We start from the raw sequence: 26,933 nt of genomic DNA on the forward strand, positions 1-26,933 counted from the left end.
TTTTTTTTTTTTTTTTTTTTTTTTTTTTTGCTATTATGAGGCATTTAAAAGACTTTATAGAAAAAAGAAATCCAATAATGATCGCATTTTATGTTTCAATTTCATTCATAATTTTGTCAACGAACACAAATATAATTATCTAGTTGTAATCAGTGTCTGTGTTCTATTTTGGGTCCAGCCTTTTTCAGTTAATATTATTTTGTTATTTCCTGCATGGTTCTATGCATTTCCACTCTAGGTGTTTGTTATTCCAGTAGATTGCTATACCCTGGTTATTGGGCCTTTGTATTGTTTGCTGGATGGTGCGACTACATGTTGGTACAAACATGTTGGTACAGACTTCTTTTTCTTTCTTTTTTTTTTTTTTTTAAGATTTTATTTATTTATCTGACAGAGAGAGACACAGCGAGAGAGGGAACACTAGCAGGGGGAGTGGGAGAGGGAGAAGCAGACTTCCCAAGGAGCAGGGAGTGCGATGCGGGGCTCGATCCCAGGACCCTGGGATCATGACCTGAGCCGAAGGCAGACACTTAACGACTGAGCCACCCAGGCACCCCCAGACTTCTTTTTCTTTTAGACGATCCTTTTGGTGTATATTCCCAATGCAAGATTACCAAGTCAAACGGAACGAACAGATTTGGAGCTCTTGTTACATATTTTTTAGGCTCTTCTCTGGGAAGACTGATCTGATTACAGTTGCCCCGACCTTTTAAACCACGTTCCATGGGGGATTGTCCTCCCCTTTGGCAGAGGAACCCCCAGGGAGGAGGGCCCTGGGATTGTTGGCGCTGGGGAGGAAGGCCAGGATGGCCACTTAAGGCCAAGGGTTGCATGATTTCTGTGTTGGGTGGCCTCTGAGTGGAGGCTGGAGTTGAGAATGTCAGCAGAATGGCATCCTGTGCTCTCCACATGGGGTCTCAACCATCATATTACAAGGAATCTAGTTTTTCACTTTCTTATCTGAAAGTGAAAGGTACACCTTGGAAGGCTCAGGTTTAGTGTATTTCTCTTGGTAAGTTTACAGATATTTATAATAAGCAAGTATCAGACATGTGTAGGATTTGCTGTCTGATCTTTTGGAACCTGACCATTAATGGTCAAGTAAGTTCGGGCTGCATTTTGCCCAGAGCTGACTCTGTTATCCTTGATTCTGGCCTCATGCCAGCATGGGCAAGCACTGCCTCTAAGAACAGGTCCCAATTAAGTACTTTTTGCCTCCTGCCCTAGATTGGTATGTAGCTCTGGGCTGAACACCTGCTTCACTCCACCCAAGAGGTGGCTGGACTCCTGTGGTGGGCGAGACATTTCCTGGGTAATTTCTCACCTGGAAAGGGCTCTGAGGAGCTGCACTACAATAGGCGAAGTTGTCACTTGAGTTCTTTCTCAGAGAGGTAGAGGGTGAAAATCCCAGACCTTGGGGATAGAGGCCTGGGTTTGAGTTATAGTTCTGCCACTTTGGAACCGAGTAATCTCGGGTGGGTCAGTCATCCTCCTTTGTTTTTTTTAATCTGTGAAATGGGTTGTTGAGAGGCTCAAAAGACAGGATGTAGAATAAAAGTGTTTGCAAACTGTAAGGCACTATATAAATGTTGCTTGTTAGTTTCCTGGTGAATTACTCCCCTCCAGGTACCTCTTATCTTTCACGTGGTCTGGCTTTTTTTGATAGGATCCTAGTCGTTTATTGATAATGGTGGTTATAATCACAACTGAAATTTATTGAATGCTTATCCTACATACTTTATCCCAGCTCCTTCCCTTAATTTCTTGGAGCCTCAGTTTCCTTATCTGTAAAATGGGAATAATACTAGCATCTGTCTTGGGACCGATGTGAGGATTAAATCAACCGATTTAGCATAGTACCTAACATATTTAGTAAGTGCTCAACAAGTGTTGGAATCATACACATAATGTTCTCCCATTTAATTCTCCCTGTGAAACAAGTACTATAGTATTATTCCTGTTTGACAGATGAAACCTTTGGGATTCAGAGAGGTAAGTGCCTTAGGTGACCCAGCTAATGATTTGCAGAATCAGGATTCAATCTGAAGCCAGTGTTCTGTCCACCATGGACCTCTTAGTGGGATAGGCTGTAGTCAGGTAGCGTAAGTTAGTAATTTTGGAAGGTAGATTCAGTTCAAGTCAGCAACCATTCGGGTGAAGGCAAAGACACAAGTCACAGGCATTTATAGTGTTAATTTATAATATTAACCACTAATCCTACTTCTTCATGGTACAACACCCTGGTCTTCCCCTCCATCCAGCCCCATTCTTAGGGACTAGGTAATTTCCTCCATCTCTGCCCCCAACCTTTCCATTTGACCTCTACCCAACTTCCCTGGGAGGGGCCTCAGAGCCCGTCCATTGCTCAGCTCTCCTGAATCATGATTGTCATAAGTCTTTGTAGGTTAATGCCACCTTCCTTCATCATCTGTCACGTCAGCGGCCACACGTTACACAGGTGCACATTACTTTATTGGTATAACCCATCGTGTGTAAGTCCTGGGCATATTATTTGATATCAGAATAAAACCTACTCCACCCTTATGCTGAAAGTTCCCAGAGGGCAGAGCCCAAATCTCTTACTCTATTTGTAATCCCTCTTCTCCCACAAGAGAAAATAATGTCTACTTCTAGCACTCCTCTAAAGAAGGAAGTGGTGTGGCCTCCTTAAGGTGTAGAAGATGCCAATTAGGAGAGCAGGTAGGATTCCAAATGGGTGGGTGAAGCCAGAGGCTCCTAAAAACACCAAAGGAAGGCTAAGTATAGCATCCTTTTGAATAACACCTTTTGCTTTTCAAATTAATCTTGTATTTTTTCATAAGCATGACCCCCTATGAAGCTATCACTGCTCTCAAGGACCATGCAGAGGGGCCTGACTTATCTTTGGTATTGGTGAAACCTAACATAGAGGTTATATATCTGGAGAGGCCAGAGGGAATAGCATAACCAGACTTTTTTCTCATTTGCCCTTCAGACCAAGCCAGTGGAGGAAGCATTGACTGGTCATATGACAATGGCATCAAATACTCATTTGCCTTTGAACTGAGGGACACCGGTCGATATGGCTTCCTCCTTCCGGCCAGTCAGATCTTGCCCACAGCTGAAGAGACCTGGCTTGGCTTGAAGACAATCATAGAGCATGTGCGAGACCATCCCTATTAGGGCTTTGGGGAATAGACACCATTAAAAGCTCTTTGATTTGAAGCAAAGTTGGGTTGTGATTATTCCTTTTTCTAATCCTGATCTTGGAGCACTATTTCTTTGATTTATGTTGCCCTAAAACATAACAAGCTACTGAGCTGTACCCCTTCATCTTTAAAAACAAACAAACAAACAAAACCCATCCTGAGCAAAAAGGCTCCCAACATCGTTTAAAAATTTTTAAAAAATTGTGTAAAATATACATATCATAAGATTGACCATTTTCACCATTTTTAAGTGTGCAATTCAGTCGCATTAAGTACATTCACAAGGTTGTGCAATCATTACCATCATTCATCTCTGGAAATTTTTCATTATCCCAGACTGAAACTCTGTACCCGTTCAGCGTTAACTCCCCATTCTCCCGCCCGCCCTGCCCCCGGAAACCTCTATTCTACTTTCAGTCTCTACGAATTTGCCTGTTCCAGGTACCTCATATAAATGGAATCATATGATATTTGTCCTTTTGTGACTGGCTTGTTTTACTTAGCCTAATGTCCTCAAGGTTCATCCATGTTGTGGCATGTGTCAGCCCCTTCACCTTAATAGAGCAGCATTTTGGAGCTAGCAAGGGACTTTCGAGTTTCTTTATTCAATAAATACTAATTGAACAACTACATTGTGTCACACATTATCCTAGGTACTTACATATCTTCTGGTCCCATTGTTGCCTTTGGCTTTTTCCCATTTCTAGTATGCTGCATTATAAAAACAAGTGGGAACCCAAACCAATGATACCCATCAAACCTGGGTCTCAGATTCTATATAATTTTTTTTAGACATTCACTTCCACTAGGGATTGAGATTTTCTTCCTTTTGATGGTTTTCTCTGGGAGAAGAAGGTGGGAAGTGAATTCTGGGTCCTTGATTCTTTAGTTTACATTTCTTGCAGATTCAGCTCCCAGCTTCTCTTGTTACTAATTTCAAAGCTGAAATCTATCTCGGAGCCCAACCATTGTTATGGACCAGGGTGTGTGTAGGAGTTCCGTTTCAGTGCTCGAAGGATGAAAGAGTCCTGATAAAGCCCCCAGTTCCATAATTCCTGACAAAGACTCTCCTTGACCCAAACTTACTTTAGCTTCTCTGGGCCCTCTTTTTGACTAGGCCTTGTCCTTGGGCCCTGTCTCAGTCAGTCTTAGCAAAGAATCCTGCTAAATCATCCCCTAGTCCTTGATATCTGATTGAATTCCTCATCCTCCAACTTTGATGACTAAGTCCTTGGTCTGCCTTTGGCAAGAACCTGTGAGTCCAGTTAAACAAGAAGACCCCTACCCTTGATGTTTCCTCTTAGCAGTATTCCATCTACTGACCCCCTTCACTCTGCTCTCTTTACTGTACTTGGAGTTGAACACAATTACTCTCTTCTGTTGTGTGAGCCCTATTGTAATAATCTTGAATAAAGTTTTCCTTACAGTTTTAACAAGTCTCAGAATAATTTTTCTTTAACACCCCCCAAAATGACCATTGGTTGTATCCACCCCCCCTTGAGCAAGAGCAGAAAGAATGATGTAGACCATGGGGACAGTGGGATGGGGGAGGCTTTGGGTTTGGGGCTCTGAATTTGAGGATTTGGAGCTCCCAGGACAGACTTGAAGGCCTCAGAGTCCCTAAGGAGTCATGGAGATCTTGAGTGCCTTTCATTTATTCTGATGTGATTTGGTGGAAAGGACACTAGACTCAGAGTCTAGCAAATGTAAAAAAGTCTCATTATTAATAATACCATTAAGCCTTACCTTGACTCAGACCCCAAGGAAAACTGATATTTCATCCACACTAACACTTCTTCCTTTCCCATTGACCTCATGTATTTCTACTTTTTTAGTGGAGTCATAAGAGTTAGGTGTCAGATGCATATCAGAGGTCACAAACTCTCATCATCATGACCTGCTCTGGTGAAATTCTCCGACAGGGCTTATCAAGTGTGTGGTCTTGGAGTTGGCTTGGGGTTTCTTTGATAGTCTTCCCTTTTTTTTTTTTAACTCTAGAGGTAACTCCATTTCAGGTTTACAATTTGGCCTCTCAGTAAATTCTTTCCAGCACTGTGGGACTTCCCTATTTACTGAAAAAACACTATTTAAATACCAAGCGATGAGCAATATGGCACCTTTGGCACAGACTTCCAGTCTGAGGAGCAAGTTCCTGATCTTGTAAATCAAGAGGCCTTTATCACCCAAAAGGAATGGAAGATTCATCGGTAGGAGCCCGCTTGATGTACATCACAGTTGCAAGGGTGCTTGGGAATCACATTAGCATTTTTGAGGACATGAGTCTGCCTCACACTTCTTATAAATACAACTTGACTCAGCCACTCCATGACTGACACCCTTGGGACATGAAGTGGATACTGTTCTTTGGGGCCCTTATTGGGCTCAGCATCTGTGGCCGAGAAAAGTTTTTTGGGTAAGTTCCTTTTTTTCTTTTTTAAAGATTTTATTTATTTATTTGAGAGAGAGAATGAGACAGAGAGAGAGCATGAGAGGGGGGAGGGTCAGAGGGAGAAGCAGACTCCCTGTTGAGCAGAGAGCCTGATGTGGGACTCGATCCTGGGACTCCAGGATCATGACCTGAGCTGAAGGCAGTCGCTTAACCAACTGAGCCACCCAGGCGCCCTGGGTAAGTTCCTTTTGGACTTACTATTATTACTTGGTTGGTTCAGTGATATGGGAACCGAATGGATTTGAAAATGAATGGCTGATTATATCTCAAGTGGAGTTGGCATTGGGAAAGAAGACACGAGCTCGTATCCCAATTCTGCCCTGTGTCATCCTGGGCAAGCTCCTTCTCTCTTAGGCTTAATCCTATCTATGAAATCAAGACGAGGTGGCCTCTACAGTCCCTCCCTGGCTCCCTAATCTCCTGCCAGTTCTTATCCTTCCCAGTTCTTACTTCTAAAGTCAGTTTCAGTCCTCTTCTACTTTCTTACTTCTATATTATGAAGTACCAAGAACTCCCAGAAATTGTTTCTAATTTCTGCCATGCTTAGGGGAAAACCGGGGTCTTCGGCTCTTTGGTTTCACCTCTCTGTTAGCGAGGAAGGCTTTGTAGAGCCGGGGCTTTCTCATCAGCGCCTAGGACACGGAGATTCACTAGCTCTTGCCTAGCCACAGTGGTGAGACTTGACATGTAAGGGCACACCTGTGCACTGTGTGTGTGTGCGCGTGTGTGTGCACGCACGTGTACGTGTACACACATGCTCAACACGCTCCATGCAGAATGCTTTGTGGTTTGCGGAGGAGAGGCCATTTGGGAGGTGGGAGAGATGAAAGGATGCCATGGTCCCCTGCTAGAAGATGGAATTCTAATAACTCATTACTGCCTAATGCTTTGCCATTTGCAAAGAGCTTTCATGTGCATTATCTTTTGGATCACGCAACAACTCTGCCGGGCAGGGGTGTTATTTTCCTCAATTTGAACATGAAAAAACTCAGCCTTAGAAAGGTTAGGGAACCTGCCCAATGCCACTCAGCTGGTAAGCAGGGGAGCTGGAACTCCGAAGGCAAAACCCATACCCTTTTGCTGTAACACAAGTTAATCTCCAGATAGAATCCTCTATCTCACAGATATATCTGTATCTGTTAGTTTACTCTCTAATATGCTAGCTGGCTAAAGGGACTTGGGGGCTGTTCATTGAGGTAATTACTTATATGAGATTGAGTAATTTTTATGGTGATGACTTCTTTTCACACCTGGTGTCTGCTGTCAAATAGCTCAGAGGGGTTAGGCATAGCAGGTGGCCAGAGAAGGAGATTTTTCCACAGGCAGCTCAGCAGTAGGTGTGTAATAACTACGCTTGCTGCCGTGTGGGCTGATGCATGGAGCTGTCAGGCTCTCACTGCAGCTATTCACATGGCTGGAAAAATCTTTATTTCTCAGGATGCAGACTTCGCTTACAATGTAGCGGACACCTGAGTTGAGACAGCTGGGCCTGGCGCTGGAGTGCCCACCATGGGAGCTTACACAGAAAGGGCTGCGTGTCTGAGCTAATTGCAGGTGGTTTTAACCGATGGTGTCATCCTCACCCCAAAATCTGTTCTCCCCCTATAGTAGGGAACCCAGCAAAGGTGGTGGGATCCTTCCAGGGGCTCATAGACATGTCCCACACACCCAGCTCAGTGAACGTTTCTAGCAAGGGGAAGCTGGCCTCTCTGAGCTTTCAAGTGGTGGGAAGCCAGAGCACAGGTTGGCTAGGAGGGGGGACAGTACCAATGGAGATGGAGATGATGGGTTTTCTCCCCCACTCTCACCCCCCAGCTTTTGTTCCTTCCACCTAATGCCCTACTGCCCTCTCCCCCCACCAAGTGTCCAGTGTCTCGCTCTGCTGGTGTCTTCTGTCCTGCCCTTTGGTCATCTTAAGGATGGGCTGGTGGCCAGGATGCCTAGAGGTACAGGGCAGGCAGAGAACAGGAACGTAGTTGCAGAACCGGTTGGAGCATCAGCAGTAGTTGGCAGGCATTTAAGAGTTCCGTGAAACCAACTCTTGTGGTGGCTGCTAAGCCTGGCCGGGGATATGGGCAAGAGAGGCACAAAGAACAGGCCCCTTGGCTTGCCTGCATGGAAATGAGGGAGGGATAGAAGCTCAGCACTAGGGGGGCTATTGACCGTCAGAACGTAGGATGAGGGACGCCTGGGTGGCTCAGTCGTTAAGCATCTGCCTTCGGCTCAGGTCATGATCCCAGGGTCCTGGGATCGAGCCCCGCATCAGGCTCCCTGCTCAGCTCCCTGATCTCTCTCTTGCATTCCCCCTGCTTGTGTTCCCTCTCTCGCTGTGTCTCTCTCTGTCAAAAAAGTAAATAAAATCTTAAAAAAAAAAAAAAAAAGAATATGGGATGAGTGTGAGGGTGAATGAGAGGAGGGCGCCAGGAGCACCAAGAACACCTGGGTAGACTAGCAGGGGTAGACATGGCAACTTGCAAATCCCAATATATGCCCTCTACTAGACCGACCTTCATTTGCAGAGAGTTTGAGATCTTTGCATGGATTTCCAGACGGCAGAGATAGGTTGTGTTCAGCTCTCTGCACTCTCAGGATTGGGAAAGAGCATTTTTCAAATAGAGACAAGGATGATTAGGGCAAGAAAATGGCTGCCCTTCACCGACACCTACTTAACGTTCTCTCTGCTTCTGTGTTTTGATGGACTTATGCTCATGAGAATGGTGTTAGATCTGCCAACCACCCCCCCGCCCCCCTTTTAGTGCCCTCTGAAGGCTGTCCCTAATGTTGCCTCCGGGCTAGGGAGAACCTCATGGGTGATGACAGTTGGTTCTAAAGCCTGGGCATGAGGTTGCCAGGCAGATAAGGAAAAGGGCTGGGCCATCCGGGCAGAGGGAACAGCATGTGCACAGGCATGGAAGGGCAAAAGACATGGTGAATTTGGGATTTCAATAAGGTTGGAGCTGAGAGGATGGAGGAGGGAGAGGTGGAGGAGAAACAGATGGGGAAGGGCTCCACTCTGCACCAGCCCTTCCACTCTGCCTCTCTGTACTCCAGTTGTGTCTTTGTCCTCTGTAGCTTGGCTGATAGGGCCTGATGAAATGTGCTGTGGATTTGCTCATGCTCAGGGCCAGATAGATCCACTGTCATCGACCGTGCCCAGGAGTATGGAAGTTCTGCTGTGAAGTCACCACTCCAGGAAAAATAAACTGCATGCTCTGGGTGCCTGTGTAACATGATCTTCATACTCTTGAGAGCCCCTTATTCTTAGATTCCTCTTTTCTTCCTGTTCCTTCTCCCTCCCCTCCTTCCTTCTCATTGTTCTAGTCAGTGCTGTATTTTACAGATGCCTCATTTTGCCGATAGAGATGTCAGTGCACAGGAGCTTTCTAGAACACTCATTTTAAAGACTCCTCTTTTTCTGGAGTGTTGGGGGTGGGTTGTGACAGAGCGTAACTTCGGCAGATGGGCCCTGGTACTTAGCCAGAAGTAAGGATTTCCCTTCTGTTTTAAACCTGTTCCTTTTTTGGGAGGCTGCTTGCCTGTGTCGGGGAAATGGTGGTTTGACTCCCCATCTTCACAGGGCTGTGGTTCAACTCCTAGCAAGCCTGTTGGGTTCAGACTGAGACCTGCCAGGCCTCAGCAGCTGCCAGGGGTTGTGCTTGGCGGCCCACCTCCAAGGACCCTGTGGAGACTGGTTGAGCTGGGAGAAAGTGAGCCCTTTGGCACTGGCATTTCCTCCAGACCTGCCACCCGCAGTGGCAGCAACTCTGCGGTGGACCTTGCCTCTTTGGGGCTGGACTAGACCCCCTGGGGATTCTCCAGAACCTCCCGGAACAAAGTGAAACCCTGAGAGTCCCATCTGGATTGAGCCGGTTTCTGATGAGAAGATGCGGATCTGCCACGTGAGGCTGCACATTCAGCTCCCTGTGACAGAACCATTTTCCCTGTCAACAGGTCCTTCAGCCCACAGCCCTCTCCAGCAGCTCTTCCCGCATTCATTCGTGTAAAGGGATGACGCATGTGACAGCGTCGAGTGCGGATTCATTCGGGCCGTCACCTAGCAACGGCCTAATGGCTCCCCTGGCTCCCTGAGCCGGCTGAGAGCACAAAGGCAGCTTTTCAGGCTCGGCCTTCTCCCACCCACACACAGGACTTCAGGGGCCTCGGCCCCTGCCGCTGCTGCGGAAGCTAAATGGTGTAGATGAAGTTCAGGACAAACAACAAAGGGGGGCTCGGGACTGGCCGGCTCCCTTCTGGGCCCTTCTCAGGGCCCCCTTGGGAGGACTGAATCCCAAGTCAGCCCCAGCACCCTAGCCTGTATTGTACTTCGCATTTGTATGGAGTTCTGGAGCTGGACAGGATTGAGAGACCACCCAGCAAATAGCTAACCCTCCAAGGATGGAAGGTCTTTTCTCTTTTCCAGCTCTTTCCAGCGTGGACCTTCAGCCAGAGTTTCAGTCCTCGCCCCTGACAGTGAAGAAGTGCTTCTTTATGTCTTGAGTTAGCTTTGCGTGTAACTCAGGAACATTCCTTTCTGCAAAATATATATGTTTTTCATTATAAAGTAATATGACCACATTACAGAAAACAGATACAAGGGTAAAAAAAGTCAGTCATCCATAATCCCACGACCCGGACATAAGCACTGTCAGCATTTGCTATATTTCCGTTGTCTGTTTTTCTTCCAATGCATCTGCTTTTTCCATACTTGTAATCATGGCATACATACAATTTTGTGTCCTGCTCTTTCACTTAATATTTCCCTTCAAGTTATACTATAAGCACTTTTTCATATTTGCCACGTAGTCTTATTTTTAATGGCTATACATTATAACCAAAGACTAGACCATTTCCTCTCATTCGTCCCAGTTATGTCTGGGACATAGGCTTGGGGTTTATTTGCCAGCTGAAAGCTCACCATTATCTTTTGCTTTTTTTTTTTTTCCCCTCCAGGGACCAAGTTTTTAGGATTAACGTCAGAAATGGAGACGAGATCAGCAAACTAAGTCAGCTAGTGAATTCAGACAACCTTAAGGTACCTAGTTCTTAGTCCTCTTGGGTATCTCTGACTTTGGTGAGAGGAGACTCTTGCACCACTGACATTGTTACTCCTGGAGAGTTTTTGTTAGTATAGTCCTGTATTAGTCAACGGGCCCTCACACGATTGCGAGGGTTGATGGGGAGAAGTGCTGTAGATCACAGCACTGCTGTCCTGGGAGCTGGGCGGCCTCAATGGTGGGCTCCATCTTTCTGTCTGCCATTGACTTACAACTTCTTGGATTTTGCCAGGTATTGCCTTCTGGGTAGGCCTGACCAGACACAGCTATGAAATGGGCAAAGTTTACCCTTGGGCAGAACCCAGCTCCTCAGGGATCACCCTTGCTTTTGGCAGTTGTTCTAGAAGAATGAGCTCATTGTGCCTTTTACCTGAACTGTCCTTTAATCTGGTTTTATTTCCATTCTCTTCAGCTCAACGTCTGGAAATCTCCCTCCACCTTCGGTCATCCCATGGATGTCCTGGTCCCATCTGTCAGTCTGCAGCTAGTGAAATCCTTCTTGAAGTCCCAGGGTTTAGAGTACTCAGTGACAATTGAAGACCTGCAGGTGGGTAGGCCGAGGTCCCTAACTGGTCTTGCATAGGACAAAGCACCCAGAGTGGACCCAAGACATGTGCAAGTCATGGTCTTATCCTTCTCCATTTTATAGATGAACTCATTGAGGTCCATGGAGGTAAAATGCAGTGACTTGTTAGTGGGAACATGTTGTAGTAGAAAGGGCATACATAGGTTAGGGAACTGGACAGATCTGTATCCAAATCCTGATTTTGCTAACTATCAGCTGTGTGACTTTGGACAAGCTATTAACGTCTTGAGCCTCTGTTTCTTCATCAGTAAAATGGTAACAGCGATGCCTACTTCATACAATTTATCGAGAAGATTAAATGTATTAAGTGTATGTGAAATGCCCAATGGTACTTGGTCTGTCAGAGATGCCCCACAAGTATGAAGCTTCTCTCCCTTGTTGTATTTGAAGTCAAGAGGGAAGAAAAGTGTGTGTATGTGGGCGGGGGGGGGGGGGGCCGGGGGGTGTTGGAGACCAGTCATAAAAGGCATTTTTTGAGAAAGAGGGAATGTCACCAATAGTTCTCAGCAGAGGGAACATCACCACCCAAGCCAGACGCAAGCCTCACGACCTGTATCCGAACAGCAGGACAGTGTCTGGCTCATGTTCTCTCCCTCACCGAGGTGGGTTATGGACTAATTGGTGATTTGGCCCGGGAGTTTCCTGATGGCGTGAGCAGCTGTGAGCTTATTAATCATCCTCACATGTCACGGACATCTGCCAGGAGCCTTCAAAGTATGAGTGGTTATAAGAATTTCTTTGTTTCTGAATGGTTTCCCAAGCTGTGTATTTCAGAGACACTGGATACCAGATGCGGGCTGATGTCTAGAGAATTCATAGTATAGAATAACCAAATAGCACATATGTTGCTTTTGGGGAGTAAGTGGGTTTTGAATGGGGTGATGTATGTTGGGTGCCAAGAAATAAGCTTTTATAGATATGTGGAAGAAATCTGACCGCCTTTCACACCTTGACGTTTGTGTGCCAAGGGTGCCGCCATCTTGGCCAGCTCGTGCCAAAATATGGCAGAAACGACATGAACCTCCATCTCCAGTGGGTCACATCACAGCGTTGCCGTGTCTGTTTTAGGCCCTTTTAGATAATGAAGATGAAGAAATGCAACACAATGAAGGACAAGAGCGGAGCAATAATAGCTTCAACTATGGGGCCTACCATTCGCTGGAAGCTGTAAGTGTCTCGGAGCAGGTTAAGATCAAGGTCATTGACATCCTGGGTTTTGTAACCCCTTTCCTTACTTCCAGGAGGCATTAGTCCTTAGCACAGTACCCCTTCCCTAAGGGGCTAAAATGTGAACACTTCAGTTTGTTTTGTAATTCTTGGGTTGTTTATCTCCCACCAGCACCTAAGAGCATAGTGAAACACAACTGAACATTTTCTCCCACATGCATCCTTCTTTTCTAAGGCAACCCCTGAAAGAAAACCATGAAATAATTACAATCATTTCCATCCTTGTAATTCAACCTTCTTATACCCCACCATAATCCCTGTATTTTACTCACCCAGATTAAAATGTTACTTATTCCAGGCAAGTAGACAAGTGGTTATTTCCAAGGTTAACCAAATATTTCCACACATTTATCATGATTACTTATAATGCATATTTGTTCTATAATGTGTTTTGGTGCTGTGTTTAGTTAAAAACCACTTTATATAGATGACTGACTTCCAAGGTAAGCCAACGCTTCCAATAAAAAATTTGGAGCAGAACCACTTAATATGATATTAGAACTTGAGGAATCAAGAGGGACTATAGAATGGGACTGCATCACGTATCCTACAGTTTCCTTACGACCCCTAATGTCTTCTACATTAGTCTGGACATTCTCTACTAGCTCAGAACAACACCTCAAAATGAAATTGTTTTTCTCCTTCCCATACTTGCATACACGTTGTTCTTTATATCCAAAGATGGAGTTCCTGGCATGCTTTTTGTGAGGCATATACTTTGAGTTGTTTCTCTTCTAGGTGAGGGATTATTTCCAAGGTTGACCAACTGTTTTCACTGCTTTCCCATGATTGTCAGTAGCTTTGTTTATTGTGTATACTTCCAACTGCACTGCCCCTTGATCCCTTTTGTGACCAATGACATACATCTGCAAAACAGCTGGCTAAAGTTAGGAGTTCAGTCCAGGGCCATGGACAAAAGCAGAGCTCAGGGCGCACACAGGGCTCAGACCCATGACGTGAGCCTCGTTAACGTGGCGCACTCCCTAGCTGAGCTAAGTGGTTGCAAATGTCACCCAAGACCCCAGGAACTCCATCCCCTCACCTGCCTGCTATGGGAACCACGCTTTCTCATGCACTTGCTTTTGCTCTCTGGCTTTAGGGGTCACTGCCATCTGATTGCAGCTTCCCCCATGCCCCCCGCCGCCCCCCATGAGGCCTTCTGCTGTGCCTCGGTGTACCGTCTCCCTCTTGGCTTGATCACATGCAGTTCTTTCTAAAAACAGCTTTGAAGAGCTCTCATCCTGTAACTGCTTAGGCCTGGTTGGGTCTCTGGTGGGAGTCTTATGTCTGTCTCAGCCAGGGTTTCCAATTTCAGATTTTCTGTGTGTTGTTGTGGTTGTCATTGTTTCTGTTAGTTTCCCGGCTGAGCGTCCCCCTCATGTTGGCAGTGTGAATTTGGACCCCTACCTCCCGATACAGCTTGGTATTTTAACTTCTCATGGGGGACTCTGTTGCCCCTCATGGCTCAGGGTGGGCATCCAGCTTTTGCTTCACTTTCTAGGGTCAGTAGGTAGAGCTTCCAGGCCCTTTTCATGGCTGGAATGGATGGTTCTCAGCTCTCAGGTTCCAGCTCCTTGGCCCACCCTGGGTCCTGTGCCCTTGATCACTATTCCTGACTTGCTGTAAACCCTCAATGCCTAAGGCAGATATCTGGTCCCGAGGCTCCATTTTCTGCCCTCAACTCAGCTGGTTAGGTCCCTTCTCACTTCTGACCCCTACAATGTCTCCTTTCTTGATTTTTAAGCTTGGCTGTGAATTATTTTTATTGTAGTTTATCTGGCTTGAGTATATATTTGGGGGGTGGTTTCTCGCTTCTGCTCAGTCTGCCATATTGACTGCCACTCTGATAAACCACTGAAGCTGGAGTTTTATTCAATATTGATTGTGTATTTTTCTCCTCTGTAAAGCTCCCTCTTCCACTTTTAAGATCTAAATAGAAATTTCTTTATTTCCTTCTTTTGCCCTCAGAAGTTTTGAGCAACTAAGATGGATGAACTCTATTTAAATCAAGTTTTTTTAGAAATTGAAACCAAATGGAAGCATTTGTAGCCATGATTTACAGCTCTTCACTCCTTCTCTTAAGGCCGTTAGAGGAATCTCCGAAGTGGTGTGCTTGTACTACAGGGTGTGAGCAAGATGCTTCACTGGGATGGAGGAAGAAACTATTACAACTTCTATTTACGTCCCACATACGTTTATATTTATTATTAATGCCACCATTTTGCTTCTTTTTTCTTGTTTTATAATGTACATAACATATTTGGTACATTATTCCAGTGGTATACATAATGTATTGTATATATGTAATAGACATAGCATATGTATATTATAAAACAAATATATATATATATCTATATATATCTATCAGGTGTATGCTAATTAAAAAAACACTGGTGGAGGAAGTGATGAAAAGGTTTAGAGAGGACCGTTTTCAAGAACCTTGGCTAAATGGGGTGATGGCTGATTATCCAGTCTGGTGCGGCGTGAAGGACTGCACTGTGCACAAGTCTCTCTCATTTAGTGGCCTATAATTTTATGGACAGATAAAATGTGTTATTCTCTAGAATGCTGTAGAAAAGGACTCTTTAGGCAGTTCTTCAAGAATAAGTATTCCATGGCGATAATACTGTCAACCCTGAGATCACAGGGCTGGATCTAATCATTGATCAAATCAATGAAGAAGTCATCGGGATCAGTAAGATGAAGTTCACAGATACCTACCCAGAGCTGAACAAAATTCTCAAATGCCCCTGAGTTCACCTTTTCATGCTTCAGATTTACCGTGAGATGAACAGCATTGCCGGAGATTTTCCTGAGTTGGCGAGCAGGGTGAAGATTGGGCATTCGTTTGAAAACCGGCCCATGTATGTACTAAAGGTGAGTCCCCAGGCTCTTTAAGAGGCCTGACTGGACTCAGGCTCCTGGTCCCTTGTGTCCAGGACCCAGCCCTCAGACTTCTGAAGAAGGCAGGTTTTTAGGCTCTCCTTGACTTCAGGGACGTGGGGAGACATCTACTGAGGTTCAAATTTGGTGTGACCGAGAGTCCCCTGTTTTTGCCTAACATGGAAGGAGTTAGAACTTAGAAGGAGTCCATCCCATTGCAAGTTTTGACTGAAAGGCAGGATCAACCGGGTGGGGTAGTGGTGGTGGATGGGTGAGGGGTAGTGGGGATGGGGGTAGGGTGGGTTTAGCCTTCCAGAAAGCGCTCAGATGGGCCACAATCTTTTGCCTTCATTCTTACCTCTAAAAAGCAAGTCAAATGGGGATAGTTCTACAAATTCTATTCTGCTTTTAGGGGTACTTATTGGAAAAGCAATCTAGGAAGCTAATTTTAGGGTTGATGTAATTTTAAGCCCAGCCTATGATCCTTGGCTGCACAAAGCCTAATTTCTAGATATTTCTAACAGATTCAGGTCTATATTGGCAAAAGAGGTAGAGAATTTATGGCAGGGACATAAATTACATAAATAATCCAGCCAAATGAATAAAAAGGAATTTGGAGATATGAACCACGGAACAACTGAAGGTGCTAAGAATTTGTCAGATCCTCAGCTTCATATAAGCCCTGAAGAACCCAGGCTCGTGGCTTGAATTACCAGCCAGAGGAGATTTGCCACTGAGCCGGTCGCTCTAAAATAATCCACATAAATTGAGATTGTTTGCCAACCTGATGGAGACTCTGGCTTCATTCGCACCATGCTTTGACCCAAGGTGGCCCGGCCCCACCCTTAAATAAGGCAGGAGCCAGAATTCATTTAATGCCATTTGCAAAGAGCTATCGTGAACCTCTCTCTTCCTCCTTTTTTTTTTTCTTAAATTTTTTTTTTTTTAAGATTTTATTTATTTGAGAGAGAGAGACTGAGAGAGAGAGCACATGAGAGGGGGGAGGGTCGGGAGGGTCAGAGGGAGAAGCAGACTCCCCGCCGAGCAGGGAGCCCGACGCGGGACTCGATCCCGGGACTCCAGGATCATGACCTGAGCCGAAGGCAGTCGCCCAACCGACTGAGCCACCCAGGCGCCCCTCTCTTCCTCCTTTTAAAATCAAATTCATTTATTGCATCAACTAGAACAGGCTGGTTCCTGCACTCTTGTGTCTCTCTCTGTTGGGATGCCCTTCGAGGTCTTTCAAGAGACGTAATATTATCTCTGATCACACTGGTATTCTCATTCACAACAGCAATAGTTTCCCCTTCCCATTTGCTTCCAACCCCAGAGCGGCTCGAGTGGCCCGGGGCTGCGGCTGGGCCTGCCACCCAATTAAGCTCCTTCTCAGGGATAAGCCTGATAAATAGATGGTGCCCTCAGGAACATGTGGTCTCTGAATTATCCTAAATGGATTAAATGAATAGGGGTGAGCTGGGGAGAGGAGAGGTGAGTGGATACATTTTCTGGCCTCTTTGTCCTTCCACAGTTCAGCACCGCAGAAGGCAGGCGGCGGCGGCCGGCCATTTGGCTGAACGCAGGCATCCACTCCCGGGAGTGGATCTCGCAGGCCACGGCGATCTGGACTGCGAGGAAGGTCATGTCGCCCGGTATTAGCTGAGAATTCTGGTGGGCCCAGGGTGCCTCCGCAGGGCCCCAGGGGGCTGGGCCTGGGGGGACGAGGTGGGAAGGCACTCTGCACAGACATAGTAGGCTGGGGGGCCTCTCCCAATTGGAGAAGCAAAAGGTCAGAGCCCTTTGGTCAAGCCACTGTGGCTAAATGACAAAGTCCCTTGATGGCAGCAAGCAAGCTAATGAGCTGCAGAGGTGGCCCCGAAACACTGACCCATAGTCAGCCCCGCAGAAAGGGAGCAGAGTCTTCTCAGCAGCAAAACTCAGATGAACTTTGCCGTCAGACCCACCCTAGCCCTCCAGACCCTCAGGGACCTCATGCTGCCTCCATGTCACCCCCCTGCACCCGCTCCGAGAGTCTGCTTCAAGGCAGCACTAGGGAGAGGAGGGGTGCTGTGTGTGCAGGATTTATTTTCCCCGCCCGTTAGCATGGGGGCCCAGATTTCCCCAAACTATGATGATGTGTGGCTCTTCCCTCCCTGGTTGCCAACCCCTGGAAGGAGTGAGTCAACCAGGCAGGCCCAGCCTCGTCGCAGTTGATGGCATCATGATGCCATGTTCCCCCAGGTTTTGAGGCGCTCCAAGAGTTTGCCGAGAGCTGTGTCTATGAGGGTGGCAGGGGACTGCAGGGGGGCATCTGGGGGAGACACACGGGCTTAGACTGGGCACCCCAGCTGGCCATGGCGTAGCTGACAAGCTTCCTTTCTCTGCTTAGATTGTATCTGATCACGGCAAGGATCCAGCCATCACCTCCATTTTGGAGAAAATGGATATTTTCTTGTTGCCTGTGGCCAATCCTGACGGATATGTGTACACACAAACTCAAGTGAGTAATACCGAATGAGCTGGGCTTGAAGTTAAGAAGAGTCTGTTGAATTCCTCACCGTAGCACCTGAACAGTTGTAGGAACGTGGGGAGAACTCCCACATGCGTGCATGTTACAGGCTTCCTTGGGCTCCCATTTTTCACTCGTTCCCTGAGCCGAGAGTCACCAGAGGATATTTTTTCTTAGAATAGTCTAATGAACTCCCTATCGTGGATCTTGAACAATTACCAACACTTTACCAATCTTCTTTTCATTTCTTCCCCTCCCACACATTTTTTTTTCCTTTTGTTTAAAGCACATCCCTGACATCAGGTTATTTTACCCCAAATTTCTTTAGTATGCATCTCTGGTTGATGATAATTAAAACAAAACAACAACAACAAAAAACCCAAACAGTACACTGCTGTCACTTTAAAAAAAATTAATGGAATTTATTTAATATCATCTAATTCCCCCAGTTATCTTTTAAATGTCTTCTGAGTCAGTTTGTTGAAATCAGTACCCAAATAAGGTTTGCACCCGTATTTGGTTGTTGTGGTTCTGCAGCCTTTTCAGATCTATGGCAGTTTCCTGCCCCCACCCCTGCCACACACACCTCTTTTAAAAATGTCATTCATTTGTTGGAGAATCAGAGTAAATTGTCCTGTAGAATGTCTCACGTTCTCAATTTGGCTGATGGCTCCTTTGTTGTGTTTCATTCGTTCCTGTACCCCCGTATTCCCTTCCTATTCACTAGTAGTCAGAGCTTGAAGTTTGATTGGATTCAGGTGAGTTTTTTAGGCAAGAATAAAACAGCTGCTGTGCACTTCCTGTCCCACCAGTGATCGTTTGGGCACATGATGTCTGTCTGTCCTCCTTCTGCCAAAGCCAAAAATCATTCAGTGGGTTCAGGTGGCATCAGGGGCATCGGGGCATTTGGGGGCGTCCTTCTTTCTGAGCCCGAAGGGCTGAGCCTCCTTTCTCCGGGAGACGAGAGGAGACTGCTCAGTCCGTGAGGACCGGAGCCCCGATGATCCTCCAGGCAGAGCTGCAGGCAGCTTGCTCCATCATAGAGCCCCAGAGAACACCTTCACTTCTCCTGTGCCCTGACCATCTCTGAATGCTTGTTCTTTCCTTGGTGGACTTTTCAGAACCGACTGTGGAGGAAGACACGGTCCCACAATCCTGGAAGCCCTTGTGTTGGCGCTGATCCAAATAGAAATTGGAATGCTAGTTTTGCAGGTAGGCTGGGGAGGTGGTTTTCCCTCCCTCCCTGCTGCCTCTGGGGAGCCTGGTCCACAGGGCCCTGGCTGGCTCCATTCCTGCTTCACTGAGAGACTTGGGCCAATCCCTTACACTCTGTCTCGGGTTGGTTTTTTTTTTTTCAGCATTTTTTGGGGTAGGTAATTTTGAAAGGAAATGACTCAGCAATTCTTGTTCTCCTGAAAGAACACTTTTTATTTTTTTAAGGATTTTGTTTATTTATTTGACAGAGAGACAGAGAGAGAGAGCACCAGTAGGCAGAGCGGCAGGCAAAGGGAGAAGCAGACTCCCCGCTGAGCGAGGAGCCCAACGCAGGGCTCCATCCCAGGACCCTGGCAGACGCTTAACCGACTGAGCCACTCAGGCGTCCCAGAACACTATTTTAAAAACGGCTCTAGTCTTAGATGTACAGATCCACCCCCTGTGCCCTGGTCATCCCCGTTTCTCCCGAGCGAGTGACTGGGTGGGTGGAAGGGCTCCTGGTGGTAACTGGGAAGAGAGCGGTTAGCACCGTTGCCCTAACAGACCAGATTGTGGGACATAGTGAGGCCTCAGCTCTAGCAGTTGACCCTTAGATGCGTCAGTGTGACGCGCAGCCCTTTGGTGTCATGGAAAGGGCACGAGGCTTAGGAGACCCGGATTCTGAGTTCCAGCTCTTGAAAAGTCATCCCTACAGTCGTGCCCACTGGCTGCCAGGTATTTTCCTGTGTGTTAACTTATTTATTCGCCTGATCCAGTGAGTAAGTTTTGTTATCTGAAAGGAGACAGTCGAAGCTCAGAGACAGTCTCAGGAGCATGTGGTCAAGAGTTAGAGTCGAGCCTCACCTTGCAGCTCCAGAACCCAGTAGTGCTCTCTCTGGCTCTTCCACAGCTGTGCTGATGTCCTGTCCTCAATGTTTTTTTTTGCACTTGCACACTTGCCTGCCACATACACCGTGGCGGGGAGAATCATGGGCCTGTGGGAAAGGAGCTGATAGAAATGTGGGAACCGAGGGCATCAAAGTTAAGTCAGATCTTCCCACAAGTGGGGTGGTTTTACACACATGCCAAGTACCTCAGGGAGCTATGTCGTGAAGTAGTAGAGAAGGCAATATTTCTAAATACCTGTCAAATGCGAGGCTTTAGCCACAACAATAGATTATTTTTGGCAGCACTTGGCCATTAAGATCTGAACCAAGAGAATGAGTTGACACCAGAATAAATGGAGTCGTTTTCATTATTAATTGGTATTCATATTAATTATCTAGAATACTTATTAATTACAACTCACTGTCAAGTATGATATGAATTATTTATGACAACTGTTAGTGATGCAATACAAGGTCAACTCTATCCATTTAAAGGAGTCCTTCCAGTTTTTCCTCCTCAGCTGTGGCAGATCCAGTACCCTCCCACATCTGCGCCCCCCGCCACGCAACACATATTGCGGACTAGGCTCCTGGGGGGCTCCTCACATTGGCCTGTTCACGGCCAGCCCCTTCTGCCCTTCCTCCGGGTTGAGTGTCCTGCATTTCTGTGTTCTTGCCTATGGGTTCATGTTTCTGCTTGGGCCACTCCCCCCATAGGAGAGGGAGCCAGTGACGACCCTTGCTCTGAAGTATACCACGGACACCATGCCAACTCGGAAGTGGAAGTGAAGTCAGTGGTAGATTTCATCCAAGAACATGGGAATTTCAAATGCTTCATCGACTTGCACAGCTACTCACAGCTGCTGATGTATCCATATGGGTACACGGTCAAGAAGGCCCCAGATGCTGATGAACTGGTGAGTGATGGGACACCTTCCACCTAGACCTGGGCCTGCTTGACCCCGGGGTGCTGCCACAGTAGTCCTTCTACAGCTTATAGGGAAAGTCCAGGAGCCTGGACTTATTTCATTAAGGGCCTGGTCTCTCTCCCTGCCCTTTGGAATGTGCCACAGACCTACTGGGGACAGGAAGAAGACCGTTCTTCTTGTTTCTGTGTTTGCTGTGAGTTTCAAGAACCACACCTGACCCCTGCCTTTCCTTCTCAATTGTTTTTCTGACCAAAATGTATGACGGACCCACTGCTTGCCAAGAACTGTGGGTGGCCCTGTGGTGGGTAAGGGGGAGGTGCTCCTCATTCCGGTCAAGGTAGAGTTTAAGTAGAGTGCAGGCTACAGCCTAGGGGTGCTCTGCATTGCATATAATGACTCGCCCTAGGATGTGAACAGGCACTTAGGGTGGACTGATGAGCAGGGCTGGCATCTGTAGGGTGACTGCAGGCTTCTCCCTCTGTGCTGGTCAGCTTGAGAGCGCCCCCCTGCCCAGGGCCACAGCTAGCCTCTAAACCTCCCAGCAGATGCAGGGCTCATGCTAGGTGTGGGCTAGATTCTGATCTCAAACAGGCATAGGCACATCCATATATGGTGGCCCTGTCTCCACCTCCACTCTGGGAATACCCAACTCTTAGAAGGTTTTCTCTGGAACATACTTGGCCTTCCCACATGTTCATGAACATGACATTCCCGTCCCTCAGGATAGGTGAAGATGGTGGTGTATTTACTAGATTGGGTTGGTGAGCAGCCCTCCACATCTCATGTCTCAGGCTTCGGCTCTGGCTGGTTGGAAAAGAAGGAGACTGGAAGGGAAACTTGAGGGAAGGGCTGAGAATCTTCTACACCATCGCAGTGCAGAACAGCTGAGGGATGTCAGGCTGTGGGATCCATTCTTTCTCACTCCACTGGTTCCCCCTCCTAGGACAAGGTGGCGAGGTGTGCGGCCAAAGCTCTGGCTTCCCTGTCGGGCACTACATACCAAGTGGGTCCTACCTGCACCACTGTCTGTAAGTACTCTCTGTCTTAGTTATTCAGAAAATGCTTGGAGGGGAAACCTGCAATAAATTGGGAGAAGAGCCGCAAGTTAGACTTACTATGTTGTAGTCTGATTATTTTTGTTGTTGGCGATAGACTGAATTTGCGTCAAGCTTATGGGATGATGGCTGCTGTAGGGGGTCATCTTCATCAGTACCACCACCACGGTCATGCTATCTGTCATGTGCCCGTGGTGAGCTTAGTCCTTCTAGTGTGCTAGAGTCTGTGTCCCTTCTAGTCCATGAAAGATCCTGTCATAGTTTATCAAAAATTCCTCAGGCCCATCATTCCATTTTCAAAGGAAACCCACTTTTGGAGAGGCAGACCGAGGTGGCGGGAGTGGGGCTGGAAGAGATTCCCTCACTTTCCCATCAGAAATGACCACGTGGTGGAGCACAGCATGCCGGGAGCTGGGGTCTTCTTTGCAATGGTTAGCATCAAGCCAAAAACAAACAAACAAACCACCAAACAAACTACCAAGACTCCAAACCCGAGATGGTCTTCAGGCTCATTACCTACAGCTTCAGCCTCATTTTGAGGAAATACCTTTGTTTTGGTTTCTCACTGACGTGTTTCATCTGAGCATTTCACTCTGTTCCTACTGAGATCCTTCCAGTTCCCTCATTCCGTGAGCCTGAGCTTTAAACTTAAAGATCAAATTGAAGAATATTATCATTCTCTGAGAGTCTAGCTATCAATGGGAAATAAAAATACGAACATGAGGAGCAAGGTTCTGACACCTTTAAAGCTAGTGCCCTTCTTTTCCCCTCTAGTGTCTCTAACAGTTGGTCCACCCTCAGACCCCCTGCAAACTCGCTGATATTTCTGTCCTCTTCCATACTGTAACTCTCCCACCCAATTGCTCCACCCTCAGCTAGCTGTTCCCTTCAGTCTTCCTCTTCTGGGAAGTTTCTCCATCCCCCCTCCTGGGTTCTCCTCTGTACTCCGACCTCAGCACTCTTGTCTGTGTTTCAGATGCCACCTTGCTGCATAAAGCAATTAGCCTGATGTTGGTGTTTGTGTGGCTTAATTGCAGCAACCATCCATTAATTATTCATGGTTGATTATTATTAGTGTTGTTAAATGGGAACTCCTCAGAGAAGAAACACATCAGGAGAGTTTCTCCATCCTCTGCTTAATTAGTGAGAACTGAGTTTAGGACTGCAGAGAGGTGAAGAGACTTGGTAGGAGTCCTTTGACGAGGCCCTCTCAAAAGAGCTTTGTGGGTCACCACAGTCCTGGCTTTTGGGTCAAACACCAGTTTAAAGGATGGCCTTGTAATCCCACATCAAACACATTCTTCCCAGCATATGCTATGCCAAAATCAAGAGATACTCATCGGATTCCTCCAGAACAAGAGGAGGAAGGCTCTCCTGAGTGCTGTCCAAAAGACATAGTTATTTCCTAAGTCTTTCAAGAGCACATCTTCTGTATTGTTTAAAGGCTTTGCCTACCCTCCTTGCTTTCCAAAAATGTAGTCAATTTTTATATAATAACACTCCGATCCCATGGGTTATTGCATGTGCTACATGAATAGTCAACGTTTGTCCCTTCAAGTGCCAGACCTTTTCTTAGATTAACCATTTTAGCTGAAAATAATTCTCAAATAAATTTCACACTTTCTTGCCTTTTTAAACAGAGCATGTACAAGGGATTTAAGCTCCTTTCTTCATGACGGAGTGGCCTTCTGAACATCAGTTGTAATGTCCTAAAGGCCTTCTGTGCCATATTGTATTTTCAATCTCTGTGCTGGACAGCCCCAAGCCCATTTTGCTTCTTTAATTCTTGTGTCTGCTTTTTTAGAGTTTTCATGTTTCCTTCCCCTGGTCAGACTGTACTGCTTTTAGGCCACCTGCCTCTAGGAACCTTCTCCCCTTCTCTTCACTACTAAAGGCTGGGACACAAGTTCTTTGGGCTCATTTGACTTGTGGATAGATTGTGAGTAAGAAGGATGTTCATGACAGCATTGTTTATAGTCATAGAAGCCTGGTGAGCACCTAAATGTCCATCAGTACAGTACACATAAAACACATTTGGTGCAGGCACACAATGAAACAGTGTGCCCCCCTTAAATGAATGAGGTATGTCTGTATGTGCTAATAGGGAATAATCTTTAAATGTTAATTGAAAAATATGGTGTGGTTTTTATTTTATTTATTTAAATATTTATTTACATTTTAAAATTTTTAATTTATCTTATTATTTTTTAAAGGATTTTATTTATTTATTTGAGAGAGAGAGAGCGCATGAGAGAGAGTGAGCACAAGGCGGGGAGGGGCAGAGGCAGAGGGAGAAGCAGACTCTCTGCTGAGCGAGGAGCCCGAAATACAGTGTGTTTTTAATCTTATGTTCCCATTAATGTTAAAAGACTAGATAGACTGGGGCACCTGGGTGGCTCAGTTGGTTAAGTGTCTGCCTTCGGCTCAGGTCATGATCTAGCCCCGCATCTCGGGGTCCTGGGATCGAGCCCCACATTGGGCTCCATGCTCAGGGGGGAGTCTGCTTCTCCTTCTCCCTCTGCCCCTCACTCCCACTCGTGATCTCTTTCTCTCAAATAAATAAATAAAATCTTAAAAGAAAAGAGTAGATAGACTTTGAGCAGGGACCCAAATAAAGTGAAGTGCATGCACTTGATCACTTTGCTCTGCAGAGGACTTCTTGCCTCCTTCCTGAATTTAATATGTGTTCTGAAATACTTGAGCTTACCATATAAACAACCTCTAGAAACTTCTGGTACCATCATCTGTTTTTTGTTCAGCATTTTCTCAGGGTAGAGGAGGAAGGATTTCAGAGACTATAGGAGAGCCTGTTTCATAACCTCAGGGGGCGTGTCATCACAGTAGAAGCAGCATCTCTAGAAAAATCACAAGTGGTATCATGAGAAACAACCCTCGAGAATGATGGAAAAACAAAAGGACCCGTGTTTTCCTTTAACAGACATGTACTATACTAAATGGACTGGAAGGAGGTTGAGGAAAGCATGGGCTTTTTTTCAGCAGATGGCCTTGGGTTTCAATTCCAGTCCTGCCATTTTCCGTCAATATTTCCTTAGATAAATTCCTCATTCTGAGCCTGGATTTCCTCCTCTGAAAAACAAGGACAGTGATACCCACCTCACTGGATTTTTGAAGATTAATGAGGTCATAAATGTAAACTTTCCAGTATAGATGACCGGCTCATGGGAGATGTTCAATAAATGATAGCTGCTATTGACATCACTATTTTATTATTCAGTGTCATCCACACTTTGCACTTTTAGCCAGTTTCTGCTCTAGTAGAGTTTGGCTGGGAAGAAGCAGGAAAACGGGCCTCTTTCCTTTCCCCAGCCTTTTGGCAAAGGGAAGTCCCAAGGGCTGTGCTTCGTTCTCTCTGTGTATCAGTTATCTCTTGCTATGTAAAAAGTTATCCTAAAACTTAGCAGCTTAAAATAATAAACATTTATTTTCTTCCACTGTTTCCCTGGGGTAGGAATTCAAAAATGGCTTAGCTGGGTGGCTCTGGCTCAGGGCCTCTCCCAAGATTGCAGTCAAGGTGTCTTCCAGGGCTAGAGTCCTTTAAAGGCTTGACTGGGCTGGAGGGGTCTGCTCCTTAGGTGGCTCACTCAGGTGCTGAGTACCGGCAGGAGGCCTCCAATCTTTACCACCAAGACCTGTCTATAGGACACTCTCTCACCGTCCACACACTCTGACACATGGCTTTCCCCAGATCAAATGATCCAAGAGAGAGCAAGGTGGAAGCCATAGTATTTATAATCTAGCCTTGAAGGTCACACACCATCATTTCTGCAATCTCCTGTTAGTTACCCAGGTCAGGGCAGCCCCACTCAGTGTCAGATGGGACTACCCAAGGATGTGAAGACCAGGAGACAAGGATCATTGGGGCTGTCTTGGAGGCTACCTGTCACACTCTGTGAAGATTGATTTTGAGTGACCAGAAGGAGTCTGCACAGTGAGTTAGTGACAAGGTGGGCACGAAGATTTAAAATCTCTTGGTTTGTGATGAATGAAGACGTTTGTCATATAGGACAGCCTGAGACATATGGATCAGGCCAGTGTTTGTGTGTTGGTGGCCTGATGACCTTCAGAAAGAATTCTACATCCCTCAGGAACCACAGGCAGGCAGAACTCCTGAGGCCCACTCATCTAACCCTGAAAGGAACTGGGGTTCCAAGGTGCTTTCTTTTCTGACTTACAGATCCAGCTAGCGGGAGCAGCGTTGACTGGGCGTATGATAATGGCATCAAGTATGCATTCACGTTTGAGTTGAGAGATACGGGGCACTATGGCTTCCTCCTGCCAGCCAACCAGATCATCCCCACTGCAGAGGAGACCTGGTTGGGCCTGAAGACCATCATGGAGCATGTGCGGGACAACCTCTACTAGATGAGGAGCCCCACTCAGTCTCCAGTTATTTCCCCCCGTGTATGCGTGCTCGCTGAAGCCACGATTAAAGGGAGCTTGTTCTTCCATGTGTGACTCAGAGCCCTCTGGTTTTGTGGGGGGCACAGGTCAGCCCCTCCCCAGCCCTCATCCTTGAAGTTCATGCATGCTGGTGGTGCACCTCAGAGAGGCGCTCTTGCCACCCTGCTGTGCTTCGGTCCTGCTATTTCCTGAGCCCTTTGTGTGCCCTTCCTTTCACATAATTGGTTGGGCAGGCCACACTTAGCATCATTCCGTACTGGGTGGCACAGCTCTACCTCATTTTTAGAACAAAAAAGACATCTAAGATGGTTCCCTGGCTTTGTCCAATCTAGCCAGGCTGGTGACCTTGCTCTGCTGGGGCCCCAAGGGAGACACTGTGGGTGACAATGCCTGTCTTTGAGATCAGTCTCAGAGGTGACATAGAGCTTCCTTTAATTTATTGCACTCCTTGAACATATTTGTCTTTGAAAAATAAATCTTGTAGGGTTATCAGAGGCCATCTTCCCTTTTTTTTTTTTTTTTTTTTGGTTTTTGTTTGGGGTCTGAATATGAA

The 26,933-nt window shown here is 46.4% G+C and overlaps 2 protein-coding genes across 3 annotated transcripts in view; both read left to right on the forward strand.

The window, feature by feature from the left end:
• Positions 1 to 3,162, forward strand: part of CPA2 (carboxypeptidase A2) — a 21,618-nt gene extending 18,456 nt beyond the window's left edge. Inside the window, exon 11 of the mRNA XM_021699373.1 lies at positions 2,975 to 3,162. Coding sequence (XP_021555048.1) covers positions 2,975 to 3,162 — 188 coding nt within the window. The remainder of the gene's footprint in view (positions 1 to 2,974) is intronic.
• Positions 3,163 to 5,523: 2,361 nt separating this feature from the next.
• Positions 5,524 to 26,425, forward strand: CPA4 (carboxypeptidase A4). 2 transcript variants are annotated; one of them, XM_021699331.1, is made up of 11 exons: positions 5,524 to 5,601; positions 10,588 to 10,669; positions 11,104 to 11,238; positions 12,346 to 12,444; positions 15,280 to 15,381; positions 16,916 to 17,023; positions 17,774 to 17,884; positions 19,015 to 19,105; positions 20,692 to 20,891; positions 21,847 to 21,931; positions 26,154 to 26,425. In XM_021699331.1, the coding sequence occupies exons 1-11, from the start codon at positions 5,534 to 5,536 to the stop codon at positions 26,339 to 26,341; spliced, it is 1,269 nt and encodes a 422-aa protein (XP_021555006.1). In that variant the 5' UTR covers positions 5,524 to 5,533; the 3' UTR covers positions 26,342 to 26,425. The 2 variants fall into 2 exon arrangements, with proteins under 2 accessions (XP_021555006.1, XP_044775993.1); XM_044920058.1 differs by lacking the exon at positions 12,346 to 12,444.
• Positions 26,426 to 26,933: the final 508 nt, after the last annotated feature.

Source organism: Neomonachus schauinslandi, chromosome 12, assembly GCF_002201575.2.
Source record: "Neomonachus schauinslandi chromosome 12, ASM220157v2, whole genome shotgun sequence".
In the NCBI taxonomy this organism is placed as follows: Eukaryota; Metazoa; Chordata; class Mammalia; order Carnivora; family Phocidae; genus Neomonachus; species Neomonachus schauinslandi.

Excerpts from the sequence above, each read along its gene's own strand:
- CPA4 (XM_021699331.1), top strand. The coding sequence starts at position 5,534 with ATGAAGTGGATACTGTTCTTTGGGGCCCTTATTGGGCTCAGCATCTGT. Across the intron at positions 17,024-17,773 it reads CGATCTGGACTGCGAGGAAG|ATTGTATCTGATCACGGCAA; the intron begins GTCATGTCGCCC and ends TTCTCTGCTTAG. Across the intron at positions 17,885-19,014 it reads ATGTGTACACACAAACTCAA|AACCGACTGTGGAGGAAGAC; the intron begins GTGAGTAATACC and ends TGGACTTTTCAG.